This window comes from Marmota monax, unplaced genomic scaffold, assembly GCF_021218885.2.
Source record: "Marmota monax isolate L192 unplaced genomic scaffold, Marmota_monax_Labrador192_F-V1.1 WCK01_AAM20220418_F8-fsc00002, whole genome shotgun sequence".
NCBI lineage: Eukaryota > Metazoa > Chordata > Mammalia > Rodentia > Sciuridae > Marmota > Marmota monax.
The window spans coordinates 44,244,135-44,255,667 of NW_026693571.1; the positions used below are offsets into that span (position 1 = coordinate 44,244,135).

Sequence of the window (11,533 nt, forward strand, 5' to 3'; positions counted from 1 at the left end):
AAAGCTCTTACTTGAAGTTCCTACTTGGCAGATGTCAGTTGAAAGCTCTGCTTATGGAATATGCTGCAGTGTCAAACTCTGTTGGATAATTTTAGACAAATGTGTCATGTGTGACATGGAAATATGGCATGCTGTACATTAGTGATTTCCCAAGTGTTTGGATCAGGTAGTAATGTGCTGAGAAAGTGCTCTTTATCTATCCACACAGTGTACTTGTAGAGCAATGGGAAAATGCTTTTGGTGGAAATTACTTTAGTCAGAAAAGGAATCCATTTACAATATGCGCCTTCTAACATCTTTCAGACAATGCATTGTATTAAAGAGGCATTTTTTGATTAATGTTTTATAAACATTTTTCAGCATGACAGCTTAAAGTCCCTGTAAAATTGTAAATGCGTGCATAGTGTTCACTTCCATAAAGTCAAATGCCATCTCATAAAGTCTAGTTGAATCCTGTCAACCATGGTGACACAGAATCAGTACCTGGGAGCATTAAAATTAATTTGCTTCATTTATATTACTGCAGTGATAGCAAGATGAAAAGAATCCTAGATTTAAATTTTACTTTAAAAAGAAAACTCTTTCTAGTAAGTTTGTTTGGGTTTTTAAATTATTGCTATTTTTTTCTAATTAACAAATGTGGAAACAGAGTGATAGTCTGCATAGTAACTTTATGATAGAATCTGGAAAACATACAGATCCATCCATATTTTGAGCACCTACTGTGTGCTCAAAGATGAAGAAGAAACAGTTGCTGATCCTAAGAAGTTTGTGGCTTGGTGAGAGAAATTCAGGATTCAAGCCATGATTGTTAAGTTCAAGGCTAGAACAGGGGAACATGAAATAGAAGGGATCCAGGCCAGCATTGGGGGGCGGGGGGGCTTCCCAGAGGAGGCAACCTAAGAACTGAGGGCTGAAGGATACAGAGAAGTCAGGCAGGTTAAGAAGTGGGTGACAGGTGTTTTAGTTAAAGTGAGCTTCAGTGCAAAGGCCTTCAGGTGAAGCAACATGCTGCACGGGCAAAGATGGGTGGGGAGGAGCCACAGGTGCTTGGTGCAGAGGTCATGGCTAGAGTGCAGAGATCAGGGAATGGTGGCATGTGTCCAAACCCAAGGAGGGGACTGAGAGATGCGAGGTACAGCAAAAAGCGAAGCTTTACTTTAATGTCTGTCTTGCAAGACCCATTGTCTGTGGGAGAGCAGGCACTAGGGCTCTGGGTACCTCCCCTGGTTCCTCATTGGCTGAGTACTATGGGATGCACAATTTTCCTGACTATCACCTGGGTTTTACTTTCTCCTGTTGGGTTATTTAAAGAAATACACCTTTAGTCATTCCCATCTTCCTTTATTCTCTTGTGGCAGGAAGGCCTTCTTGGGGTGAATGCATTCTGACACGTATGCAGCTCTTCTTTACCTAAGTTACTATTTCGTAACAGAGAGATTTCTGCCTCTATTGGTTACGCCGACCCCTTCCCCCACCTCCTCTTTGTCAAGGGGCTGTTCAGATGCGTGGACTTTGGATCTGTACAGGCTAGGATGCTGTTGTGTAACTTTCCCTTCTGCTCTATTTCTCCTCTGGCTGCCTTTCTTACATCCCAATTTTACACTGAAGGCTAAATACTATATTCTGAAAATGGACCACAGGACTTCCTGTTTCTCAAAAGAATTGGAGGGAGGGAAAGCAAGAATGGAGGGCCAGGCCTCAAAGTCCTTGTATGCCACCCTTAGGAGTCTCTCTCATGTTAAAAACTTTGATTTTATGTAATATATTTGCAGTTTAGAATATTCACTCTGGTTGCCAAGTGGGAAATGGCTTGGACAGGGCAAGACTGGAGTCAGAGAGGCTCATTGGGGACGTATGGGAAGAGCAACTGAGAGCTAATGTGTCCTGAAAGAAAGTGATGGGGACAGGGGTATTAGTGATCACCAAGGTGCCCAGTAGGTTACTTAAATGCAGGGTGTGTCAGCCAGATTTCTGTCACTGTGACAAAATACCTGAAATGATGGAAGTTTTAAGGAGGCGGGGTTGATGATTTGGGCCCACAGCTTCAGAGGTTCAGTCCATGGTCACGTGGCCCCATCACTCTGGGCACTTTGGTAAGGCAATAGAACATATTGTGGGCGTGTGTAGCTGCAGAGGTCTTCCCCTCATGGTGGCCAGGGAGCAAAAATAGAAACAGGAAGGGGCCAGAGTCCCAGTGCCCCTCCAAGGACACACACCCAGTGACCTAACTTCCTTCCACTAGGCCCCACCTCTCAGAGATTCCACTGTCCCCCAACAGCAGCACAAACTAAGGACCAAGCCTCCAAGACACATGTTTTGGGGGGACACTCCAGATCAGACCGTAACCCAGGCCTCCTTCCTGGTTCAGCTGCACGGTGCTGGTGAATGGATGAGCTGTAGAATGACCACTGAGCTGTGAGTGAAGAGGATGAGAGCACATGGGCCTTGGCTGGAGATCAGACCTAGGGCCTCATGCATACTACACATGCACTCTTCTACTGAGCTACCCCCAGCCTCACCTCTTTTCTTCTATCCTGACCTCGGAGTAAATAAAACTGTACCAAGTAGGCTCTCTGCCAAGATGGGGCATAGGGAGGTGGAAAGAGACGAAAAAAATCAGGAAGAAAGAAATTTTGAGATACACAGGAGATTAAGAGGAAATCCTAATAAAAGGAAAGTGGGTAATTAAATAGCTGAATAGTAAGGTAGACTTTTAGACTGAAGAAAAATAAAAGTTCCCCAAACAAATAATGTGTGACCTGAATTGCTAGGTGTCCCTGCCCTCATCAAGTGATGACTTGTTAATTCACCCTGTGAAATGACAGAGAGGGGGCTTGGGCCTCTCTGATATGCTTTTCCTAATCATATTTTTAGCTTTAATCACTTGGTGCAATTAATGATAGAAAATGTGATTAATAAGTAACAGGGAGGTATCACAGGGACAGAAAGTGATGGGGAGAAATTCCTATTTGACAAATATCTGCACAACAAGTCACCAGGGATCCTGTTTTCCTTAGCTTTTGCATCACTGTGATCAAAATACCTGACAAAAACAACTTTGAAGAGGAAAAGTTTATTTGGGAATCAAGGTTTCAGAAGTCTCAGTCTACATAGACAGCCAACTCCATTGCTCTGGGCCCACCTCCTCCAGCCTGGCCCTTCCTGCCTACCATTACCACCCAGTCAGTCCATTCAAACTAGAATGGACCAATTAGGTCACAGCGCTCACAATCCCATCATTTTGCCTCCAAACATCCCTGATTAACAGGAGCTTCATATCCAAAGCATAACATCCTGGATCCCTCCTCTTTTCAAGTAAGGCCAATGACGATTGTACAAGGCAACGTAAGAGAAGCTCATCAGGGTCCCTCAGTAAAACAGAATCCACCCTTTCAATGCAGAGAATTGATTCCACATTTTGGGAAACAGAAAAGGGAAAGGGGCAACTGAGGAAACACAGGAACAATAACTGTAGGAAGTCGCTAGAACTGGGGGGGACAAAGGACGGTCGATGAGGTTCTCAGAACCTAGCTGCTTGTAGGAGGAGGTGGCAGGAGTGAGGGTTCAGACCTCAGAGGCAGGGACTGACCCCAGGGGCTAGCAGGAAGCACCAGCAGCTGGAAAGAAGGGCCTCCTCCTGCCCTGCCTCCTCTTGCTACTGTTGGAGAATATTGCAGGGCCCTGGCAACAGGACTCATAAGTCCCAGTGAACAGAGGCTGTGATTGATGATGAGAGATCAGAGCTGAGGAATTTTCCAAAAGAAAGCTTCAGAAAAATGGACACTAAGGTCCAAAGAAGGTGGATACCACCAGTATACTAGAAGCTTCTGGAAGGTCATGGCTCAGCAGTGTCTTTGACTCCATGACTCCCTTGGCATGATGGGGCATTCCCAGCATCTTTTTTTTTTTTCACCCCTATGAATTCTCAGGATATGGTGGTATGGGTAGCAGGGAAGTCAGACAAGGTCTGCTGCCCCTGGAAGGGTTTCTGCGAGGGTGTCAAGGGGAATGAGTTCTTGAAGGACAGCTGGACTCCAAAAGCTTCTTGCATACCAGGTCCTCTTCTGCTTCCCAGGAGTGTAGTACATGTGGCACCTTGCACTGACCTTGCGGAATAGAGCTAGAAACACAGTGTGCCAGTTACAGCCTGGACTGTCACCTCAAATTTCCTGACCACTGGACGCTTCCGTTTTCTCATCAGTCAAATAATGAGAATAGTGGTTTTCACTGACCTCATGGGGTTGTCATGAGGATTTCCCATCAATATGGGAAAGCTCTTGACAGACTTGACAGAACCAAATGCACTCAGCTTTTGGTATACACTTGCCATGATTATCATAATTAGTGCTGTCCCAGCATACCTACTTTATCACATTAAAGGGAGTTTCTGATGTTGCTTACATTTAGGTATATTGTGTATTTTGCAGTTGAGTTTTTATTCACTTACTGTAGCAGCACCACCTGGCAGAGACCACCTGGCAGAGTCTCTGTGGCTGAGCCCACATACGCTTGCTGGAGAAGGATACCGAGCCCAGATTCTTAGCCAAGAAAGGCTATCCTAGATGATTTAGCCCAGCAGCCACAGTCTTTGAATTTGGGGTTCGAAAGCCCTGCTGTGATCATTTCACATCCTTCATGTGTTCCCCGCTAGCATCATCCTTTGGGCTCAGGAATGAATAATTATTCTTGGAAACATAAGGAGTTATGTTCAAGTGTTATTATTTTCTCATTATAACAACTTACCAAGACTATAGTATCAGTTGATGCTTTTTAACAATAAGTAGATTTTTTAAAGCTTTTTAATTTTTACAGGAGAGCTCTTTTGTGGGTTTTTTGTTTGGTTTGGTTTTTTGTCATTGCATAGTTGTTTGTTGTTTTTATTGGTGTGAAGGTAGAAATTGTGCACAAATCTAAACAGGACTTTGGAAGCTCTAAGAGGGACTTATGTTTGGGAAGGGTTAAGTGTCTTCAGTTTATGGCAATGATATGTGAGGCTGTGAAAAGGAAAGCAGCCATGAAATACATTTTTGCATAAAGGTTTAAAATTTATTAGAAGGTAAAAATAATTGAAAAAGCTGAGCCTTCCTTGTTGTGTTATAAAAATTTATTTATGTGCCATCATCCTGCATGTTTAGGAGCATGGGTCCTTTTCAGAGGCTATTCTTAGAGAAACAAGAAGAAAGCTCAGCTATTAAAGCTATTCAATTGAAAAAGCTGACATATATGCACAGCAATCTGAAGATCATGGCCATATTAAAACAATTGGTAATAATAGTTAAACTGCTAAGGTCTGAGTTTTGAAGCTATAGAAGCTCAAAAGGTATGTTCTGTGATAGCTGCTTACAAAATATGCACAGCCTGCCCTTTTATAATAGAATAGTATATTCACAAAGTGGTATTCATTTGTTGGGGTTCCATTAAGACCTTCACATTCAGCACTAATTTTACAATTTGCCTGCAATACATAAAACTGCATGGGTCTTGCTTGATGATCTTAAAGAACTCAGATCCTTGGCCAAAAGAGAAAGTGCAGGACTCAGGGAGTAGCTCAGGGGTAGAATGCATGCTTCACCTGAACAAGACCCCGAGTTCGATCCCCAGCAGTAAAAAGAAAGAGAAAGAAACAGAACGTGCAAATTTTTAATTACATTCATGAGGCTAAACTACCCTCCTACTACAGCAGTGTACCATACATTGTCTCCCTATATCCTTTCAACTCCCAAAAGTGACTGTTGGGGCTTTGAATTGGTCTTCCCAAAGACCAACAGACTAACTCACCACTGAGCAAGAAGAGAAATCTTTTTTTGGCCCCAGGGATTGAACCCAGGGGCACTTAACCATTGAGCCACATCCCCAGCCCTGTTAACTCTTTATTTTGAGACAGGGTCTCCTGCATTGCTGAGTCTGGCTTTGAATTTGTGATCCTCCTGCCTCAGCCTCCCAAGATGCTGGGATTACAGGTGTGCACCACCGCACCTGACTAGAAGAGATCCATTCTTAACCTCTACTTACCAGTGTTTTTCCGTCTTCTTAAAGCAACTTCATTATACACGATCTTCTCTCCTCCCCTTGGTAGATGGGGTGCTCCTAATTCACAGCGAGAGGTATTGGTGCCCTCAGACACTGGCCATCTTTTCACTTTCATCTGTTCTTGTTAGAGTTAAGAGCTTGTCCAGTGAGAGGAAGATGGAAAGGCTTATTGACTCACTTGAAACCTTCCCATTTCCATTTTGTGAATACACCCGGGAAAGTATGTGGATAATCTCCTTCAAAGTCCTGATTTAACAATGTGCCTTTAATTTGATGACAGCCTGAATTTGCCTCCCGGTTTTCTGTCTTCTTTGTTCATCAGGAATTCCTATGCTGAAGATAGTGTTTGCCGGCCATGAGCATCTCTCATTAATATCCGTACCCTTGCTCATCTACCACCCAGCCCAGATCCTTCTGGGAAGTGTGTTGGTGCCAACAATAAAGTCCTGGATGGTGTCAAGGCAGAAGGTGAGACTCTAGAAAGATCTTATTCGGATCAAGATCAGATTAAAATGTGGTGCCTGGATCTGAGCTGTCTGTGTTCTTCCACTCTCAGATACATCTTCTCTTAACTAGCTACAACAGTAACAGTGCATCCATCAATTTCCATTTGAACAGAAGGATTGGTTGTTAAATGTTTTCAGTTGTTATACTTAAAATGCAGTCTTTAAATGCTCCTTTTAATTCACTCCCACTTAAGAGTATATTGCAGGTGGTACTCCAAATACATACCCCTCTTCTTGTGCACACTGTCTTTGCCCCACCCAGTCTTTTCTCTGTGTCCTGATTTCACATGCCTTTCTAAATATGGTAGAACTTGGTTTTATCTAGAATGTTAACTACATTTCCAGTTTCTCAGACACATAATAACTTCTTTGTCTAGCAAAACTGTGTTTGGATGTCAAAAAAATAAGTAGCAAAGGAGTGTGCACAATTTTAATTTCAACACACTTAGCACAGAGTCTGGCTACACGTTAGCTCTTTGTGAATTTCATTTTCTAAATTATTAACCAAATTAAGTCAATCAGTTATTCAGAGAAGCTCAGATGATGCATAGAACATGGTAGCACTGCTAGAGCTTGCTCCTTCCCAGTGGCTTGGACATATCATGACTTATTTTTGTCTGTACATGAGGCAGTGACTGTTATCAGATTTGTGGGAAGAAGAAGCATCCAGTGATAAAAACACACGGTGTAGTGTCCCTGCTGTCCTGAAAGCACAATGGCCACAGTACCTACACGACCCATTAGCTGTGTGTTCTGAGCAGGTCCATCCTTTACCTGGCTCAGAGGAAGGACCTTGACCAACCTGTCTGGGCCTAGTCCCTATCAATGACCATGTTCATAACAGACTTTGATTCCCCATTTTACAGGTTAGGAAAAGGGCTCAGAGAATTGAATGAATTGCCAAGGTCCTGTGGGTAGCTTAGTAGGGGCAAGATTTAGGATTCGGGCCACAACACAGCAACACTCCAGACAGAAGTAGGACATCACTTCTAGAAGACTCACCGAGCTAGGCCCTCAGGATCCTACCTGAGAAGGTTAGCCCATCCAGTGTATTCACTAATTCAGTTAGTTAACAATATGTTAGTGATTGCTGTTCTGTCTGGCACCACTCCTGGCTCTGAGCCTTTTACTCAGAGTTAGCAGAGTAGTAACTTAGTATCTTTTTCTTTCTTCTACTCTTCATCCCCTTTGAAGACTCTTTTATCTTTATTTTATGTTTATCAATGTGTGTGTGCATTGCTGCTCAGAATGTATACATATAAATTTTGACAAAGAATGAAGAAATTGAAAATCCTAATACCCTTATCAGCAATGTGTTGTAGTAGTGAACAGCAAGTTAAATCAGAGTGGGGTTTCCTTCTAAATGTTCCAAAACTCTGAGATTTATTCTACAGAGTAACAGAAGCACTTCCGAAAGGGTGACTAAATTGAACAATACTGTTCATTTTCTCTTTGCACAGCAACCCTGGCCAAGTTGGAATAATCCAGAAGGCCTAGAATATTTGACCACTAAAATAAATACCAGGAATCCATCCTTAAGGTATCCAAGAGTAACCCAGAGGTATACTTCCTCAGCTTTGCAAACGATGCTGATGAGAGTGAAAACCACTATCTGGTGCAGTGCAGAACTGTACAAATAGCCAGGCAGACTGGGGGCAGATAGAAAAGTCTGCTGGCCAGTGAGGTGGGCAGGGAACTCTGAGTACAGAGGTTTGTATTACTGGTTATATAATGCATCCGAACGAGTATGTCAATCAGCTTTCCATTATATAGTAATGGAAATACTGAGATAATCAACTTACAACAAGAAAAGCTTTATTTTGACTCCCACTTTTGGAGGTCTCAGTCCATGATGCTTTGGCCTGTAGAGAGGCAGCACACCACGGTGGGAGAATGTGGTAGAGCACTTCACCTCATAGCCAGGAAGCAAAAAGGAGAGGCAGGAAGAGACCAGTTTCCACAGTCCCCTTCAAGGGCATGTCCCGAAGCCCTCCCACTAGCCCCCTCTCTTAAAGGTCCCACCACCTCCCACGAGCACCAACTAGAAACCAAGCCCTTAACACACAGGCCTGTGGGACATTCCAGATCCAATGTGTAGCAGTGGGCTTCTTCCTTCTGGTGGTAGAAATTACCTGGCGTCCATTTCACTTGAATTTCCCTGGTGGATTCTGTCCAGCTGAACAGCGTCTTTTCCTGTCTTACAGGGAGTGAAGTTGACGAGGCCACCAGTGTAACAGAGGAGGCGCCTTTGTGCAGCGGTGTAAATATGTATAGGATTGTACATACAAACAATTCTGAAGACTTGTACTTGTGAATGTTGCTTCGATGCATATTTTATTTTTTTACAGAAAAATATGATACACCTGTTCAAGTGCCTTAAAATGTGTTCGACGAGAGCGTCATCTCCAAAACATACTCTGTGGCTACTGCCAGGGGTGGTGCAGTATTTGGAGTTAGTGTTTTTCCCTAATGCTGAAAGCAGTCATGGTAAGGGATGGAAAGCTAACGGGTTTCTCCTGCGCCACCTTCTGTGCAGTACCACTCCAGAAAGTTACTGTAATGTTGAAATGAGGTCACACCGTCAGGAAAATACCCTCTGATGACAGTGAAAACTTCCAAAGTCTTACTCGCACGTACTTTGATTCACTGCGTGATTCTTTTTTTCTACAACTGTGACATGTCTCTTCCTTATCAACTCAGCAGGGGTCATGGATCCAATAGATGCTGAAACGTAAGATAGCTCTGCATTCCTTGACATCGTTTTTTTTTAGACATTCCTTCAAATAGTTTCCACACAGAAATTCTTCAGTCCCATCAGAAGAGATTGTGGTGTTATATCTTAAATTTATTATAAGCTGCTTCAAAGAAAGGGCCTGATGTTTGAGTTATGTGTGAAGCACATGAAGTTTTGAGGTAAACTACAGGATTTCGGGGGTTTTAATTATATTGCGATATGTTTTGCCTCTTTCTTCCATAATTTCTTTCTCACCTGTTTCTCTACAACTTGCACGCTCATAACAGCCAAATGGGAGACACAAAAATGTTACCATCCGTTAGACAGCAGCAAAGAGATTATATTCACATTCCACAACTAAGCCCAAAATTCTTTTCCTGTTACACAGATGTGCCAACCCCTTTCCAGATTGCCCCTTTTTGCTGAGAAGCAACCTGTTACATCCTTGGATTAAGCACATTTACGGTATTTGAGACCATTTGTTAATGAGAATCTCCTTCTCAGATTTGATAAATGTTTGCAACATTTTTCAAGAAGTTAATGATTGTTATGAATAAATGAAAATATAAAGGTCATGGATGCAAGCAAATGTTACATGTACACATTCTATCTAGCCAGATGGAAAGAAAGACACAGCAAATGCAAGACCATTCATTAACCAAAATATCAAGTAAATTATGCCCATGATTAATAATGTAATCGGGCTTCAGTTTTCAAAGGAATATCCAATATTTGCTTTTTTATGGCTGGAACAAGTTGAGCTAGACTCAAATAGAGAATAAAGCAATATATTGAGTTAAGGGACCCTTTTTCTGTGATTTCTACTTACCATTTTGTCTCATTTCTCTACATGTCCCTTCTGGATTTGACAAATGACGTTAGCATCCTGGGTCTCACTGAGGCCATGCTTAGCCCCAGCAGCTGTGGGTATAACCCAAAACAACAAAAATCATTCCTTCTAAACTTACCCAGTTCATCAGCAGTGTAATTGTATTATTGTTACCACCAGGTCTCATCTTTTGTTACTTCTGACTCATTCAGAGGTCACTGAAGTTTCAAGTTCTAAAGCCGGTGCCAGACCTGCAACAATCCATACTAAATGCACTGTGGTGTACGCTGTTATCAAGAGTTACTATCTAAAACACCAGTAATTTTGCTTGATATTATTGATGCTTACCTAGGGAGCACAGAAAGGTTTTCCTGTTTTATTCCTATAAGCTTCTTGGAGTTTTAGAGTGAATGGAAAAGTCTTGTCTGTCTCACTGTCTGAGCTATCGTAAAAATCTTTCTCCCCTTTTATTTGAATACTGAATTTTTCCTTCAACCTACCTACCTCTATTGTCTAACACCTACAGTAGGTGTGATTATGGGATAAAATTCAACTGAAAATGTTATAACGTTTTATCTTTAAAAATGTGTTTTGTTTTCAAATAATCCTCTTTACATTGTGAATTTTGTGACTTTAGTGCTACATTTATTAAAATTTCTGTTTTACACAAATGCTGTAGCATATTTTTCCACAAAGAACAAAAAATAAAATCAAATTTTATTTTTAATTCATGCTTATCAGGATTTAATTATTCAGAGTTGAAAATATTTTATTATGTTTATGCACTGTCAAGCTGTTTAATGCAGTTTTTTCGTCCAAATGTATTTATGAAAGAAATACATTAGATTATGTTTAATCATTTTCCACCTGTGTTTTTTTAAATGCTTATGATTTTTAAGTAATGATAATGTTGATCTTTACACATGTTCTAAGTTTTAAAATTTTGTAGATTTTTAAAAATTCTTCTCTGTTCTGTTGAAAAGTAACACACCTCCGGTTAATGTTCCGTCTTTATGCTGAATACCAAATTTTTTCAAAAGGATGGCTAAGTAAATGAAGTGGATTATTTATGATGAATGGAAGATGAAAATAATTCTATGATTAAAGAAAGAGATGCTTGAGAAATCTCAAGAGAATCTGTGGCTTATTTTCAACCTGATTTCAAATGCCTTCCCGGTGGTTTTTGGATTCTCTGGAGCACTGTGGCACCACTTGTGGATAAATAGAGGTGGCTTCAGAGTCTCCAGGCATCCAAACCCGTTCTGCCACCACAGCGTGATGTTAAAATTCAGAAGCAGCTCTTGCTTTTTCATTAGAGAGAGAGATTTTCTCTGCATCAGAGTTGAGGACCAAAAGAGCAACACACGCAACAGAAAGGACAAAATTCAGGTGCCCTGAATGCCAGCCACCCTTGCATTTTTTTGAGCACGA

At 41.7% G+C, this 11,533-nt stretch overlaps 1 protein-coding gene across 3 annotated transcripts in view; it reads left to right on the forward strand.

Annotated features, from left to right (window-relative positions):
* Positions 1-11,227, forward strand: part of Slc10a7 (solute carrier family 10 member 7) — a 249,107-nt gene extending 237,880 nt beyond the window's left edge. For all 3 annotated transcript variants that reach the window (XM_046459008.2, XM_058583941.1, XM_046459010.2), the window contains 2 exons: positions 6,356-6,501; positions 8,744-11,227. In XM_046459008.2, coding sequence (XP_046314964.1) covers positions 6,356-6,501; positions 8,744-8,773 — 176 coding nt within the window. In that variant the 3' untranslated portion in view covers positions 8,774-11,227. The remainder of the gene's footprint in view (positions 1-6,355; positions 6,502-8,743) is intronic.
* The last annotated feature ends 306 nt before the right edge of the window (positions 11,228-11,533 follow it).